This window comes from Fundulus heteroclitus, chromosome 13, assembly GCF_011125445.2.
Source record: "Fundulus heteroclitus isolate FHET01 chromosome 13, MU-UCD_Fhet_4.1, whole genome shotgun sequence".
In the NCBI taxonomy this organism is placed as follows: domain Eukaryota; kingdom Metazoa; phylum Chordata; class Actinopteri; order Cyprinodontiformes; family Fundulidae; genus Fundulus; species Fundulus heteroclitus.
The window spans coordinates 22,640,315-22,658,260 of NC_046373.1; the positions used below are offsets into that span (position 1 = coordinate 22,640,315).

The following is a 17,946-nucleotide window of genomic DNA, read 5'->3' on the forward strand; positions in this document are numbered from 1 at the left end:
CCCTCATCTGTTGAGAGAAGACAGGCGACCCAGTGAGTAGGGGCGCGCCTTTACAAGCAGATGACGTGGATTACTGTAGAGCAGTTTACCTTTGTGGGGTCCTTCATCACACCTGCAGAGACATAGAAAGAGCATTATAATCATATAATAATGAAGAATGTCAACTGGCAGCATGGAGTCATGCTAATGTGTAGCATTATAGTTTAAGTCTCTGTCTTTGAATACAAAATCTACTCTTTGCGTTTCTGCCACAGAGAGCAGGACTAAACAATTATAACAGATCGAACAACTCAAAACCATAAGAGAAAAGCTACGTCTGATAGCGCTGTATGCAGCAAGCCGTGTAATTTCAGGTTTTCACTCCATCTTTTTAACCAGAGATCCCCTAGAAGTAGAAACTCTCTACAGCGGGGAAAATTGAAAAACTGGTTCAGACAATAAACCACAAAGCAGAAAGAAAAACCGTCTCTACCTTCTCTGCTTGCTGGCAGCACGTCTCCTTCAAGCGACAACAGTCAAAAAAAAATAGCAAAAGGAGATCAACCAAACACGTTGATGAGAATAAAACAAGCAGGGAATCTAACAGGCACAGTTACTGATAAATAGAAATCCCCGCATTATCAGTCTCCACAGACACTTGAAATAACATGAAAACACTATAAATGTGTTCATGGTACACCTCAGAGCTCAATTCTTGGTCCTCTTTGACCATCATACAAACGTTTAAATATTACAAGACAAATTATAAGACACTGAGATATAAAAAGAAGGGTTATTTAGTCTTTTTGCCAGCCTAAGGAAACAACAAATAAAAGTCCTACATTAGGCAGATATTCACTATTTCTAATGACAATAACAGCAACTACAGTACACGAAAATTATGGCCCATGGGGGTCTTCACGGAAGCCTGGAAGATAATTAATGGGGTACAAACTAAAGCAAATCAGCGTCCTCTACCCACTAACCTGACCCTAGCCAAATGAATTTCGCTTCGCCTAACTCCACTCACATCCATCTGGAACAGATCCATAGGAATGCCGTTTCAGAAGGCTGGGCCTTATCAAAAATCCTTGCATATGATTGGATAAGCCACTTGTCTGTCATCTTTATCGATGTGCTATTTCAACCACTCACACCGAAGTTAACCCGTGACGCTGTGAGAGCGACGCAGGAAAAAACAAAACTTGCCAAATCCAGTCGGGAGAAGGGCGAAAACATAATTTCCACCAACAAAAGCCTTCAGAGCCGTTCTCTGATGTTCTTTTGATGAAACAATATTAGGTAGATTGGACAACACGGAAGAAAAACCAGCATCAATGTTAACGCTTGCTTCCTCGATGCGAGCCGCCATTGCCTGAATCAGTCTCACGTCACGGTCGCTTCTCCACTACGACACATCTATGAAACTCCAGCCCTGCGTCCTGATTGGCCAGACAATAAAATTGGTTGGAGAAATCACTCTCTATGGAAGATGTACCAGATGGATGTGAGTGAAGCTAGGCGGAGCGATATCAATCTGGCTAGAGTCAGGTTATCTGTCTACCACCTTACAGCAGACTCCAGCGACTATTTTCAAGACGCATGATCTAAACGCTCTCCGTCTACACCTGCAGAAGGCTGGTGGGTGTTACCATACCATTGGGTGTTTTCTTCTGCTGGTCCTCCCATGTGACCTCTGCATCATGCAGAAAGAGACAGGTGATTGGTCAAAGCACAGCGATACGGTTAAATAATTCAACTGATTCTTCTTCTTCTTCTTCGTGGTCGTTCTTTGTTAACCCAAAGCCTAAAACAACCGAGTTTACCAGACGAGCGTGATCACATGAACTCATCATCATCATCAGGTCACCTCGACACTCAAAACTTGCCTTTTCTGGTCCCGCCAGGTGTAGCCGAGCGTCTCTCTGGATCTGACATGTGCCGATGTGATGCGATGACGCGACAAACATGAGCACATGCATAAATAAATAAACCATTAAAGAAAAGAATGGAATTGAATGTAAGGAATGTAGAACTTGCTAGGATTACACTGCAGAAACGGATCTAAAAATAAGTAAAATGTTATTAAAGTTAGTGTATTTGTCCTTGATTTGAGCAGGTAAATAAGATTATCTGCCAATGGAATGAGTATTTTTACCCCTAAAATAAGATAATTGGACATAATGTACTTGAAATAAGATGATGGAGATGAATTGATCCTATTTTAAGGGCAAAAAGCAGATTATCTTATTTACCTGCTCAAATCAAGGATAAATACTCTCAGCTTAAGAACATTTTACCTATTTTAAGTTCCGTTTTTGCAGTGTAAACTCCTGAATATTCAGCCACTGGTTCTACTGGCCAGCTGGACAGAAGTACACACCTGGAGGGGGTGGGGCTGGCGAGGGGGCTGGTGATGGGGCAGGGGTGGGTGTTGGAGCAGGCGTAGGGGGCAAAGTGGATTCAGGAGGTAGCTGTGGTTGGATGACAGGAGGAGGGGGCTGAACAGCAGCAGGAGCAGGCGGCAAGGCCGGGGGAGGTGCAGGTGTTGGGACGGAAACATGTGCAGGTGTTGGCGTTGGCTGTGGCTATGGGTGGAGGGGGATGTGCAGGTTGTGGTCCGGGTGCAGGTGCAGGTGCAGGTGGAGGAACATGTGTGGGTGCAGGCACAAATGCGCGTACGGGCGGGGGTGCGTGTCCCGACACAGGTGCACGTACAGGTGGGGGTATGGGTGCAGGTGTAGGCACAGGTGCCCGTACAGGTGGGGGTGCAGGTGAAGGAGCTGGATGCATAAGGGTGGATGGAGGTGGATGAGCTGCTGGTCCCTGAATTCGTATCACAGGAGGCGGCTGGTGATTGACTAGGGAAGGAGCCTGTTTCTGCATGGGGGGAGGGACTTCATGAGTGGAAGTGGGTGGGGCTGCTGACGGCGCTCCTGTGGTTGGCGTGGCCAGAACTGGTGAACGGCAGTGAAGTTTAGAGAAAGGAAACAAAAAAGGTGATCAGAGACATTAATGGAAACAATGGGATGGATGAATGACAGCATGAGCAGCTCCAGAGACCAACTCATCACATTTAACAAGTTAAGCAGGTGGCAGGAGGGGGAAAAAAAAAAACGCTCCAGATCCTTTCCACTAGTGTCACTCTTCACACAACTTTAAGAATCACCTTCAGTCATTAAGAAGTTATCAGACAAGACGACCTGCCACAGCTATTACCGGCCAAAAGATCCACCGGCTGCTCACACAGATGCAACCCACAATGCACCTGCATTACAAAGCGGACTAGGACTTTACACAACGCCCAGATCAACCAACAGTACGGTCCATGAGTGTTTTCACACACACACACACGCGCCTTAATCCGCTCCCTCTAATCACCACTTTAATGCTCCATCTATCACCAACTACAGCTATGACACAGGGCTTTAACTAAAGGTACAACACATGCATAGAGTGGCTCTATTTCTATCCAGATGGACAATATTCAGGTGCTGAAGTCAGTACCTGTCTGCACACAGTCAAAAGGTTCGCCATCTGAAAGAAACAGCTCAGTGTTAAGACTCCATCTGTTGGTGCTACTCAGGAGAATCAGCCAAACCCTCAAAAGGAGCCATAAAATAAAACCCATGCAGAAAAAAAAACCCTGCATGCCAGCATCCTCATTTTATCCACACACTCTTCATCAAAGCTCATAAAATTTGAATATATATGAAATGCTATTTTCTAGATACATTTCCTAAAAGCCTAAATCTTTGGCATCAATATTTTTGTTTTGTTTAAATATAACATTTTTAAATAATTTAGTTTCACGAAGCAGAAAAGCACAGATTGATGACAATATTTGAACAAAAAGATAAAAAATAAAGCAAAAATATAACCACCGAGGACTTTTCTATGCGCAACACAATAATAATAGTCAAAATCATGTTGAAATAAAAAAAATAATTTGGCAGCTTTAGTCCTGGATAAGAATGTGCAGAAGCCCAATTTGCTGATTTACAACCAGGATATTATTATTAAAAAAAAAAAAAAAAACTTTATTGACAATGCAAAAATGCACAATATATGTCCACAGTGAGACACAGCCTGCTGCCTGTAAATATGGAGAAAATGTTTTTAGAAGAAAATATAAGCTTCAGATTCTCAGGGTTGAAACAGTTCTGAAAACTATTTGTGCTTCTATCTGTGAAGAGAAACTATGTGCAGAAATACAGGAATGTCCAAACGTCACCAAGTAAAAAAAAAAAGAAAGATTTAAAGATATTTCACTAAAACTGTATTTAGTTTAAAGGTCACGTGTTTGTATCTGTTGTATGGCGTGTTTATGAAGAATGTTTTGTTTTGCTGTGATTGCATTCAAATGTGTGTATGTGTGGAAAATAATATAATAAAACTTCGTCATAATGAACCTATTTTGTCATAAGTTAAAGACAACACTGTGTGGCAGATCTGATAGACTCAGTCTGCTGTGAAAAGTAGGAAATCTCTGTTGGTTGAACATGTTTTTTCTATGTTTCTGTTTCTTTCACTCTTTCATTTTCCACATATGTTCGAAATAAAATGACTAAACTAAAAAAACAAAAAAATGTACTCAAATAATGCACAATTTTACAGCCATATCTTAGCACTAAACCATAAAGGTCCTTATAATGGCTGTTATTTTGCTCTAAAACTGAAATCCCCAGTGTGGATTTGTCAGCTGATATGTTTAATTTCAAAATAAAATAAAAACAAAACTTACATTTTAGGGGATTTTTTTTAAATGTACAGGTTAACAAGTGTTTAAGGAGATGTTATAAATGAATAATAGAGTATTTAATGTAATTTAAATCTGACTGTTTATATTAGATTGTATTGATAGGTCTGATTATATATTTCTGGATCTAAAGTACCTTGAGATAAATGAACTGGGGTTGTATAAATAAATTAAAGTGAAATAAACTAAATAAATATGTAGCTGATTGGTCGGGCACAGCTTCAGTTGTTTTTCCAGCAAACATACTTCGATCCAGAGGTCCTTTTGGTGGGACAACAGGAAGCTGGCGTCCTCGGCGGGGGCAGACGGCGGTTCCGGTCGGGCTCGTCATGTTGGATCCAGCTCGAGCGTTCGCCCTGTTGTATATAAAATGTATTAATTAAAAACAAAACAATAAAATACTAAAATAAAATAAATCAAACCGCAAACAGAAAAACATAAAGGTAAGGTCAAATATGAAGAGTCAGCAAGTAAGAGATCTTCAAAATATAAGTCAAAAGCTTTTATTTATGTCATGTAGATTTTGGCCGGCACTGAAAACAAGCGATCCATATCTTCATTATTCATGCGAGTAGACTCATTAGGGGCCATATCCTCCGTTACCAAATGAAATAACACCAATAATTATTACAGCCTCTCAAAAAGAATAAATCCCTCAAATAAATGTATTTTTTAACGCAGTAGAACTATCATTCTTTTTTATCTAGTTTTAATTTGTGGACAGTTTTCCAGTGTTTGAGTGTTGGTCAACGGATTATTTAACATAAAAATTATTGTTTCCTTTGTTTTTATAAATTACATATTATAGGAGTGAAAATTCTTATAAAATAAATGGCAGTGAAGCATTTTTTTATATAAGTAATGAGGGTGTATACTTATTTTATTATACAGTATAATGTAGTTTTAGCTATGACTACTGGATGTTTTTGTTAGTGTAAGACACTATTTTTTCAAGGTACTGTATGTCTAATTGTATTTTATCCATAAATATAAAATTAAATAGTCATTATCCTTATAGGGTTTCTTCAAAATGAGAAAGATAAATGCTTTTTAGGCGAGGCAGGGGAGCCATAAATTAGCCAATGACCTAAACTTCCCCAGTCAGAGCAATAATTGGGGTAAACAGACATTTTCTCCAGACATTTTCAATTATGAAAGCTTCCTGGATGGGAAGCTAAACTTCTTCAGCTTCAGAATAGAAGTCCAGTTGTTTTATTTTTTTAACCTTTTTTGGATTGATCATGACCTGGATGACTGACAATCTTCACCAAAAAATTTAAATAGAGGATGCGTCATGTACAAAAGCTCTCAACCCTCACTGTTAGACATAGGGGAGGAGCTATAATGCTTTGGGCCTGTTTTTTTTCCAACCCTGGAACCCAGTGCATGGCAACATCTCAACTGTGTCATGCCCAGGAAATTTTAACCAAAAGATCTGATAATCATAGAAAAAATAAAAAAGCAATTGCCTTTGGATCTGCTCAGCTGGATATTTATCCAAAGATCTGGTTAAATACACTTCTAAATTTGGGTTTTAAACACGAGGACAAATCCCACTTTACACAGCGCAGTTAAAGCTTAGTTTAGTTAAGGCAAAGCTAAAGAGCCAAGCACTAGAGCTATAAATAAAACAATTCTCCTTCATGCAACATAAATCGAATAAGAAGCGAGAAATTAACAACATGCTGCAACAAAGTCGGCTGACAAACATGCAACAAAAACAGAGAAGGTTAATGTGAAAAGAAACAGCAGCTGGTTAGTGGTGGGATGTCGGTATGAAGCAAATGAAACACGGGTTGTGATAAACAAGACGTCATCGGTCGTGAGTCAGACTCCATGCTCCAAAACGACACTTTGCATGCGCCACGGGGATTGAGCTGCCTCTTGATTGGTCAGCGGCAGGTCACCTGATCAGTGCAGGTGAAGGGGGGGCGGAGCGACCAGACCTAAGGTGGGAGGAGTCAGCTCGGTCAGTCGAGTGCGATCGCGCGTAGACGGGTCGGTCGGCCATCGCTCGCTGGTCGGCTGAGCGAGAGCGACTGTAGTAATCCTTCCGGTCCGTGCCCCGGCTGTACCTGCGCATCACCATGACAACTGTCACCTACTGTCACCGTGACAACCGCTGCACCTGGAGAACGGGTTGGTAGCACGAGGCCGACATTGTTCCGGTCACCTGTGGATCTCAAAAGGTAACGGGCCACCGTGTGTAGGAGTTTAAGCACTAAACAAATAAACACATTTGGCACAGCGTTTCGTAGAATGTCTGAATGAGAAACAACCAAATTTAAAAAAATAAAATAAAAAAAATTAAAAAAAACAGGGAAGGCAGAAAAAAGGAAGGTTTAGCCTTGAAATTGAAGGAAACACACAAGCCGAGTTTTCCAGATAGAAAGGAAAAGTATCCAGAGATCACCAAGTCCCCAAATATTTCCAAGAAGATATAAGAGGTTCAACAGGACACCAATTCAGACGGCGTTCTCAATCTATTCTCTACATCTACAACTATATGTCCAGCCATCTACCAGCCGGGCTGTCTGATTACCTCAGCAGCTCCTCATCATAAGCATCTGGCTCATAGGGAAAGTCTGGGATGAAGTCCTGACTGAAGAACAGAAAAACGTCAGAAGATCTCAACCTTTGACTGCTTTCCACACTGCAGGTGCATCTCAGTAAATTTCAGTATTTCATTAATATGCATTATCTAGATTCATTACTCACAAAGTGATGCATTTCAGGTGTTTATTTGTGTTAGTTTGTCTCACAGCTGATGAAAACTCAAACTTCTGGTTGTCAAAAAAAATACGTAACACTACATTAAAAAAAGCGTTTTAATGTAGAAATATCTGCTTATTGAAGAGTACATCAATGCAGTGTCCTGTAAATAAACTCAGTACTCGGTTGAGCATCATCGTCGCGGCAATACAAGGAAGTGACCAGCGTGTGGCACCGCTGAGACGTTGAGAAGGCCCAGGTTTCTTACCCTTACGCTTGTCGGGTCTGTTATTTCTCTTTTCCCTCTTGACACGTTAAATCAAATAAGCTGGCTAGCCAATCAAGGACAGTTATACTAGGGCAATTAAAGCAGGTACAGGTACTTTGGCAGGGCGGGCAGTTGCCGAGATCTGATGGAAGATTAAATCGGCGTCTTCATTAAGCGTGTGAACAGAAGGAAGCGTGAATGTCCCTGTAGACGGCTGCATTGACTCTAGACTTAGAAAGCCCGGCGGCCCAAAACCATCACTGACTGTGGAAACTTCCCACTGGACGTCAAGCAACATGGACTCTGTGCCTATCCACTCTTCCTCCAGACTCTGGGACCTTTAATGTAGAATTTACCTAAGAAGTGGAGCAGCAGTCCACTTCTTAATCTCCTTATTCCACGGAAAATGTTTCTGAGTCAAAAACACATTTGTTTAAAATTGCCTTTGACTGTTCTAGTTAAACCATTTTTAATGTTCTTTTTTGTTTCTACATTCTATCCCTACTTGCTTTTATTCTGTTTTATTTTCCTATATTTTAACCATGTAAAGCACTTTGCATTGTCTCTGTACTGACAACAAACCAACAAGACATTGGTTTGTGGAAGCTCATCAACAACCGACTCCAGCTACTGTCTAACACCTTCAGCATCTTCACCAAACTGCTTCAAAATCCCCTCAAGGCCCTGATTATCCCTGTTATTTATGCACCTTTTACTAACAAATGTTTCCCTTTCGCTAAACTTTTCTTTTACATATTTGGACGCAGCCCTCTGTGAACAGCCTGCTTCATAAGCTGTGACATTTTGTGGCTCAAACACGTGAAATATAATCACCGTGTTTGTTCTGAATCTATATAACACATGACTTTCATCTTTTGAATTAAATGACAGGAATACTGATTAAATTAATTCACTGAGATGCACCTGCTCCTTACCCACAACCACCAAAGCTTACCTGTAATCCTCACAACCCCCATTCATTACATGGTTTGTCCAGGTGTGCTGAGGACCGTTAAAGTGTCTTCCATGTGGAAAAGCACATACAGGGTTACACATTTTTGCTTTATGTGCAATTAATGTTACTATTGGCGCTACAGCTACAACTTGCTGCTACAGCGGTACCTGTCATAGGAATCGAGAGAGTTGGCAACAGACATTCTCCTGAGGTGTCGCCTGGATAGAGAGAAGGGGTACTAAGTCGAGATTTACAGCTGAGCTGTAGTCAAAAGCACAAACTTATACCACGGATGTACAAAACAGCTCTACAATCTGTTTCTCTAAGCCAAGGGTCTGCAACCTTTACAATCCAAAGAGCCATTATTGCCCTGAGTCCAGCTAAACAAAACTCTTTTAGAGCCGCTAATGTTCCATGACCTTTGGAAAAATGACAATGTATCTTTTTAGTTTATTTTTTTACAAATATCTTCCACAGGAAATTTCTATTTTTAGATTGCGAAATAAAGAAAATCATAAAATCTTTGCAAAAAGAGGTTGGATACACTTTCCACTCGGGTTATGGATGTTTATCCGTGGAAAATAAAATAAAACATGCGCTGTTTCCACCCAAACGACAATAAAAACGGTTCATTCTGGTGTGGAAATTCAACACAATCGTTCCATTAGAAAAAAGTAAAACTTGTGTTATTATATCTATATTAAAATAACATTATATGGTTAGTCATCATTTTTAGCCAAAGTTGTTAAGAGCCTTTGTGGAAGCTCCAAAGAGCCACAGGTTGCAGACCCCTAGAGTCTCAGCAGACAGAAGGTTAGTGAGATAGAAGAGCAAGCAGTGCTACAACACCAAGAGGGACCGATGCTATGCCAGAGATGTGAAGACTGAAACTAGAACTAAAACAAGAAGCCACTTCAGGCACTGCCAGGGTGACGGAGTAAGTCCCGACCTAAACTGTGGATGAGCTCCAACATCAGAACTAAAGCACTTTCCATACAGCTCAGACCTGAGCCCTGGTTCAGACCTGTTTCTCATGTTTTCATTTTTTACTGCTCCAGCATCAGCAGGGCTGGTGAGGTTAATCTGACCCCCCAGACTCGCCTGCTGATGGGATTCAGCTCACTGATGGCTTCTGTACTGATTTATTAAAGGCATACTATGCAACATTTTTCAGTTAATTAATGTGTTCCATACCGTTTTGGATAATTAAATTAGTCATTTCAGGTCGAACAAAGGTTTTCTCGGCCGCCCTGGTGGTCTGTGGGGGAAATACCGGCAAGACCGCGAGAGTCGGTCTTGCTTTACGGCGAGAACTCCATGTGTTTTTGCCCTGCCATTCACTATATGCACGCGCGAAAGCAACAACAAAGAACCGCGTGTTAACGTCAAATAAACATGCAACCATATCGAGTTTTTTTTTATTTATTATTATTTTTATTTTGTTTTTGAATGTTGGCAAGGCGGTAGCGTGAGTTTGTGACAACCTTTAAAGATAGCGCTGCGGGAAACCCTGATGTTCATACTTTCACTGTGTTAGTCATTGTTTGTACTGGCATTTTTTTTTTTTACTTTTCGTTGCGTTCGCCTGTCTGCTAAGCTCAAAACAACCGCGCCTGGCTTTATGGAGAAACCAGAACAGCTGAGCATCTTTACGACAGTGCACTTTTACTTTTGCCATCTGGGGGGAGCCTCGCTGGAAAATCAACCCCGGTTGCATAGTATACCTTTAACGAAGATATTCCATTTCTAAACGTTTAGGCTAGCAGGAAGCGGACTTCAATGCTTCGCTTGCTGCTGTCCGGATGAACCCAGGCCAGGTGTGCTAGCATCATTCACCACGGTTACCTGTCGAGGCTGCTGTACTGAGTGGCGTCAGAGTACGCTCGACTCAGTTTGGAGCCTCGCAGCAGCCGCACCGCGTCCTCCCGGTACAACGGATACAGAGGGTTACCACTGACAGCCACGAATCAGAGAGGTAAAGGGCCACAGAAGAAGAGGAAAGGTTTCGGTAAAAATAAGTGACAACCTTTAAAGAGCCCCTACACTGCAAAAACGGATCTAAAAATAAGTAAAATGTTCTTAAAGTTAGTGTATTTGTCCATGATTTGAGCAGGTAAATAAGATTATCTGCCAATGGAATGAGTATTTTTACCCCTAAAATAAGATAATTGGACATAATGTACTTGAAATAAGATGATGGAGATAAATTGTTCCTATTTTAAGGGCAAAAATCTTATTCTATTGGCAGATTATTTTATTTACCTGCTCAAATCAAGGATAAATACCCTCAGCTTAAGAACATTTTACCTATATTAAGTTCCGTTTTTGCAGTGTAAAGGTAGACGAGGGTTAAGGGTAAACGCTTTAATCTCATTTTAACTCATTAACATAAATCTCACCTGCTCTCATTGCACTTTATGTAACCTCACCACCTGAAACTGCAGCCTTTATCTGACATAAAACCATGAGTCTCTAGTCTCACATAGCCTCAGGCTAACTAGCCTGAACCGTAATCGCTGCTTACCTTTGTGGAGGAGGTTGGCTCGGCGATCTTGACCTGCGGACCAGCTCAGATCGGGAGCAGTGATTGGACGATATCACCTGTTCTGGCACTGAGAGGGTGGAGCTGTGGAAATCTCGTCCATTTTGTCTGTAATCTGCACAGAGAAAAATAAAGTTAAACCTACAACTCGGCTAAAAAACCACTAAGATTCACGGTAAAGGATTTAGTGACACTTCTAATCTCTGTTCTTTTGCAGATGATACTGTAGTGTATTCTGCTGGATTCACACCTTTTCATGATATATAACAACCTTCAACAATCCTTTCATATAGCTCATCTAATTGTTAGTCTTTCTGAATTAATTTCCAAGGCAAAGGTAAGAGATTTTCTATATTCAAAACAGAAGTTTCTGGAAATTATGTCAATTACTACCCTTGATGATTCAGAGACTGGGTAAGTGTAGAAATACAAATGTTTAAATACATAAATGTGGGTATTTTCACTTTAAAATGTCATTTTTAGCAGTTGGTACAAGAGTTTAAACTCAGTAGAACTTCCTTTGGTCTCCAGAATCAGGGTACTATGGGATGCTGAGTTTACCTGAGATCACGCCAATGCCGTCTTCACAGTCGTAATCTGAAAACTCGCTGTCACTGATCCTCTGAGATCCTACATACACAGAGAGGCAGGAGGAAACAGAGACAGAGGAGGAGGGTGTTAAGGACCATAAGCAGGTTTCTACTTACTCTTCAACCAGAAGCACAACAGATCTGAAAATGCCAAATTTAGTAGCAAAATATGCCCTCTCCCCCTCCAAAATACACTTTAAGGGGTAAGTTTATTTGTTTTCCCCCCAGAAAACAGATTACTGAACCCTTCAAGGACCAATTACCACCCTGGACACATCCACACTTCTCTTCAGCTTGAAAGACGCAGTAGTTCAGAAGTGCTTCCAAGAATCACAACAAAGACCCGGGAGACCCCTTATTTATTGGTGGTAAAACATCAAACTTTTAAATATCTCAGATTTTAAGAGATCTCCAGATTTTTCTACAAGGGGGTCTCCAGGACCAAGAGGTGATGTGAGATTAAAGGAAACATTAGCCCCTGTAAATCTTCTAGAGAGCTCTTAAGAGACCTTACTGGTTGTGAACAATTACAAGGCTGGAGTTATCTTCAAAAATCCACTGAAGTTCCTGAGCACTGAAATCAAGTGCATGAGCATTTTTATTCAACCCTTTTTACTCTCATAGCCATAAAAAAAAAAGAATCCAGCGTAATGTATCACCTTCAGACGTCACCTAATTACTAAATAGTCTCCACGGTTGTATAAATCAATCCCAGTATAAATCCAGCTGTTCAATGCTACAGAGCATGAGCGAACAAGTAGAAACATGAAGACCACGGACGCATCAGGAGAAAGATGTGGAGAAGCTTAAAGCAGGGGTTTTGTTATAAAATACCAAGCTTTGTTCAAGCAGTCATCCGAAAATGCAAAATCTATGGCAGGAATTAAAAACGCACCAATTTATGATAGTCAGTCTCAGCTGACAAGCTGGGCGAGGAAAGCAATTTTCAGAGAAACAGCCAAGAAGCTCTTGTTAACTCTGGAGGAGCTGTGGAGTTTCACAGCTCCAATGGGAAGTCTGGTAATAGGAAGAGTGGCGAGTAGAAAGCCAAAGATATAAAGTCCTGGCCTTTCCCACCAGCCATGAGGGTGCTCTGGTCAGATGAGGCCCAGACTGAACTTTTCTGGTTAACATGAAATAAATAAATGGTGGAAAACTGACAATGTACGTCACACTGAACACACAATGTAACACGGTGAAAGCAGCATCATGCTGTGGGGTTGCCTTTGTAAAGCGAACAGGAAAGCTGCTCAGAGGCGATTGAAAGAGGGATAAAGCAAAATAGGGGGACACGCTGGAAGAGAACCTGTAAGGCTTGAGATCAGGGTGTAGGTCCGCCCTCTGGCAGAAGAACCATAAACATGTAGCCAGAGATACAATTAAAAGGGCTTAGATGAAAGCATAGTCATGTGTGTAATGGTCCAGTCAAAGTCCAGACTTAAAGGAATCTGTGGCAGCACTTTAATACTGTTGTTCATAGATGCTCTCCATCCAGTCAGACTGAGCTCGAGCTATTTTATAAAGATTAATGGTGGAAAAATAAAAAATAGATGAGTAAAGCTGGTAGAAATGCACCCAGAAGACGTGCAACTCCAATGGCAGCGGACTTTGGTTATGCAAAGTATTAACTCAGGGGGGGCTGAACGCAAATATGGCTTGCACTTTCTCAGATTTGAAGAAAGAAAGAGAATGAAAACCATGATTTAATTTCCTTCCACTTTGTAATTATTCCCTGTGTTTGTGTTGATTGGTCATTTTAAATTTAGACATACATTTGGGGGCCAGTTATAATTATCAAAATTAAAAGACATAAACACTTGGAATATATCAGCATGTATGCAATGAATGAATATAATATACAAGATTCACTTTCTGAATGGAATTACTAAAAGAAAGAAAAAACAAATCAACTCTTTCATGATATTCTCACTATATGACCATCACCTGTATATAGTAGGTAGGTTTTAGACTTTTAGTAGCTTACAAACTTAACACTTTTATGTCAAAAAATTATATATTGTACATTTTGATTGTTTATGACTGCTGAAGTGTCAAAAAAAAAGTGCTGCAAGTGAATGTTCCTGCTTTTTGTACTGTGTAACAACAATTTGTGGCAACATGTTGGTTAAGGAGGCATAAATAATTTGCAGCCAAAGCACAGATATCCGGATTTTAAGACCCGAAAGTCTCGCTGTAGGATTTCCTACGGCAGAGGGCAGATAAATGGCTCGCTACCAGGCCTCTGCAGACCTTGAAGGTCACGCTGAAGAGGTAACTCAGCCATTTGGTGCAGGTGTGCAGGAGCAGGCATGCATCTAAAGGTTGCAGGACTTCAGCACTTGAAGGCTAGATAGAGCTGGGGATCACCAGCGTTCTGTCAGATGGGGTTTATTCTAGCGAAAATCACTCAGGGGTCGCATAAACGTTCACATATTAAATGAGCAAAGCTGTCCGTACTGAGCAGCAGCATTTGTGGCCCGGGAAATGTGTGCAACACAAAAATCAGAAGACTCCACACAGACACACAGGTACACACACAGGTGTCATTACCTGAGTTAAAGTAAGGACCTTTATCTGGTAAAGCATCGAACAACAAACGGCAAAACAAAACAAAAAAAATATGTTAAAGAAAACAACTTGATTGAATAAGACACAAAAAACATGTATATTTGTAAAAAAAAATAGATAAAGATGTTTAATTTAGCACAAGCGTGTCCAAAGTGTGTCGCGGGGGCCATTTGCGGCCACTGTGCTGATTTAATGCGGCCCTCCAACTGCATTTCTAGAAACATTTAGCCAAACCGCACATTTTACTTATAATTAGGGCAAAATTACTACAGAAAAGTTAATATGTTACAATTGAATGTTAAGTATAACACAAAACATTTGTCTTTTAATGATTAAATGCTCTTTAATTTCATAGTAAACAGAGAGACATCTAACTAATGACTTTTGCTTAGATGCAGATTTTGGTGCATTAAAATCTGATTGGATGTCATTTAGTGTAAATTGGCAAAGTACAAATAGTCTAATTTGTTTATTTAAAACGATCAAATTCTGTAGAGCAGGTAACACAAAACCAAAAATCTAGTTTGCTTGTTATTTTTATTATTTATTTTTTTGGCCCTAGAGTGCTTTTGATTTGAACATTTCGGCCCACGAGCCAAAAAGTTTGGACACTCCTGATTTAGCAGCAGTAAAACTGAGGAAATGGATGGGACTGAGTGAGAATCGGTGTGTTGCTGGTGTTCGTCTCACTCTGAAGCCTCCTGCTGCTCTGGGAGGGCTCCGTCTGCAGCCCCCTCCTCTGCAGGTAGGGGGAGGCGTTGGGCAGTGGCACGGACGACACGTCGTGAAGCTGCAGCTTGTACCAGTGAGGCTGATCGTCCAGCAGCGCCGACTCCAGCTCTATCAGGACCTGACAAAGCCGCAGCGCAGTGAGAACACACACACCAACACGAGGAGCGTCTTCTTTAGAGAAGCCTCTACGTTCTTCTCCGCCTGTTCTCACCTCTCCCAGGAACTGGCTTTCCTCTTCTCGGACTCTGGCCTGGTCCCAGATGGTTAGCTCCAACATCCGCTCTCTGAACTCACGCCGGTGCACCGGGGAATACATGAAGGTCTGATTCCAGCGAGGCTCCAGAGACTTCTTCACCGTCTTTGTCCTGCGTTTGCTCTTATCACTGGGATAATGGGCATATGAGACGTATTAAAGGCCGGCGAGCTCTTCTGGTAATAAACAGAACCGACTGCAGATGTTCAAAAGACAAACAAACAGACAATAAACCACAATTTAAATCCATGTTTTTGTTTTCCTACTGTGATTTATGTATTATTGGCCTAATCCTGCTTCGCTACTAAAGGCCCATTTTTACCCCGGTTTAAGATTTGACAATAAAATAAGGAATCATTGATCAGAGGTAGAACGGTTTAAATACATATTTAATTTATAGAAATTAAATATGGAGACAGAGTTACATTACCAATCGAGATCTTTCACCGCGCGGTCGAGAAGTCTGTCTGTCTGTCTGAAGTAAGTTTTACCAAGACATTCCTTTTATCAACTTTAAACTCCTCCTGCATGGCTCAGTGGGAGGATGACTGATCTCCTCTCCTTCTGACCACCCCCTCAGGACAATAAAACTCCATGTTTATCTTACGCTGGAGCAGGAAGGGACAGACCCAACTCTGCTTTCCTCAGTAACCCCAACTAAGATATATTTTTAATTCTCAACACTACCTTCTGTCTGGCAGAAAGTAGATCTTGACGTAGGGGTTCCTCGGCCGTCCGTCATCCCGAACAGGAAGCTCTTTGGCTCCAAGGACCGTGACGATCAGCTGATGGCCAACCTTGTCGTACCACAGCTTGATCTGTAGTCAAAACACAGCAGAAAAGCGACATGAAGACCACGAGGCGGTCAGCTGCGGAACCACATGAAAGCCAGGGAGGTATTTCATAGGGCTGAACGATTTTGGAAAATAATCTAATTGCGATTTTTTTTTTCTTAATATTGCGATTTAATGCGATTGTTTTTTTCCAGTTTAATTTATCATGTCTTTTTAAATATATACAAACAACAAATCATTTTGTTTCCTCGCTGCGCAGATTAGTTGCTAAAAGACCCGCAGCATCTAAACTCAGAGCAGAAATGATTGCGTTCTGCCTACAATATATTTCAACCAAAATTGCAATTTTTACTTTTCTCTGCGTTAACCACAAGCAACAAAAATGGCCTCTAAATAAAGACGTTTGTAAACAAGGACTATTCAAAACAAGAACTTTTAATGTTTCTATTAATCAGAATATTATTCAAGAGAACAGCTTTTAATTTAATTGGACATCAATCCTTGTTGAACATAAAGTGCAACCAACAAGCAAGTCTATGTATTAAACTGATTTACCTGTACTTAATGCTATGTATGATTATATAAACTCTAAAACAAGTAATAAAATTAGATTATCTCACTGCTGCAACTGTCTTCACTTCCATGTGGAAGCAAACCTACTTTAAACATTTTACCGACACCTAAAGGACGCGTCTGATTCCCTGATTGTTACATAGCCAAAAATTGCAGACTCTGCGATTTGGAAATTGCGTTTTTTTAAATTGCGATTATATTGAAAATGCGATTAATTGTTCAGCCCTAGTATTTCAGCAGGAAAACCCTGCAGCACGGTGATGTGAGCCATTCATCCGTACGTCCATCCTGAGGAGCTATTAAACACAAGACAACCAAGCCTTGCAATCCCAATATTACCACTTATTAGGGCTGGACGATATAGGAAAAAAAGCATATCGATAAAATAGAAAATCATATTGATAATTTCTCTTTTGTTAATCCATCCATTTGGATTATTTAAGTTTTTAGTTTCACTACAATGTCTAATTTTTATCTCCCTAGTTTATTTAGTTTACTTTGACTTGTCAACTTCATGAAGCAAAACCAAACAACAACAAAAAAACAATGCCTAAGGTTATATTTTAATTTGTTTTAATGTTGGAGTGGTTTTTAATAGATGATGGACAATTACAATAAATTAATAAGGAGTAAGAGTTTACAGTTTTGGATAAAATATAAACTAAAATTCTTTTCAGAGCAGGGCTAGTTGATATAGAAAAAAAAAGCATATTGATAAAATAGAAATCCTATTGATCAATATCGATAATTATCAACATATATTTTAAGTGCAGCCCTGGCCATTTTATGCTGTTGCTTATCGACCTATTTTTAGATACGGAACACACAAACGCTGAATTCAAACTCGATTCAACCAACTTTTTACCAAAACTGCAAGTTTTTATAGAAGAATAAACAAACGCGTGCTCTCTGAACTCTGTAAAGGGGGCGGAGCTTGGTTCCTGGGTCTCACTGTGATTGGTTGGGAGGATGTAATGACTATAAAATGAATCTACATAGCCAGAATGCGAAAGGAAGAAAAACTGTTATTCTATTGAACTTTTTATTTACCCTTTTTTTTCTATCATCGATATATATTGGTATTGAATTATCGTCCAGCCCTACCACTGATCACTGGGAAGCCGGTTCTTCACTCCTCTCTCATCACAATGTCCTCTTTAGCTGTGTGGCCTATAGCAACGTTGCCAGTCTTATCTAAATGTTAGCGTGAGGAACATCCGG

The 17,946-nt window shown here is 40.5% G+C and overlaps 1 protein-coding gene across 14 annotated transcripts in view; it reads right to left on the reverse strand.

The window, feature by feature from the left end:
- Positions 1-17,946, reverse strand: part of rims2b (regulating synaptic membrane exocytosis 2b) — a 62,868-nt gene that overhangs the window by 10,693 nt on the left and 34,229 nt on the right. For 7 of the 14 annotated variants that reach the window (XM_036145382.1, XM_036145381.1, XM_036145380.1 and 4 more), the window contains 13 exons: positions 16,046-16,176; positions 15,317-15,488; positions 15,064-15,223; positions 14,356-14,379; positions 11,777-11,845; positions 11,198-11,330; positions 10,519-10,626; positions 8,841-8,891; positions 8,674-8,739; positions 7,281-7,340; positions 4,985-5,094; positions 90-112; positions 1-7 (listed from right to left, as the gene is read on the reverse strand). The exon at positions 1-7 is cut by the window's left edge and continues 91 nt beyond it. In XM_036145382.1, the coding sequence (XP_036001275.1) occupies positions 1-7; positions 90-112; positions 4,985-5,094; positions 7,281-7,340; positions 8,674-8,739; positions 8,841-8,891; positions 10,519-10,626; positions 11,198-11,330; positions 11,777-11,845; positions 14,356-14,379; positions 15,064-15,223; positions 15,317-15,488; positions 16,046-16,176 (1,114 nt within the window). Of the gene's footprint in view, positions 8-89; positions 113-1,894; positions 1,911-2,362; positions 2,937-3,486; positions 3,517-4,984; positions 5,095-6,645; positions 6,814-7,280; positions 7,341-8,673; positions 8,740-8,840; positions 8,892-10,518; positions 10,627-11,197; positions 11,331-11,776; positions 11,846-14,355; positions 14,380-15,063; positions 15,224-15,316; positions 15,489-16,045; positions 16,177-17,946 lie in introns of those variants that run through there. The other 7 variants (XM_036145386.1, XM_036145383.1, XM_036145385.1 and 4 more) reach the window with 5 other exon arrangements.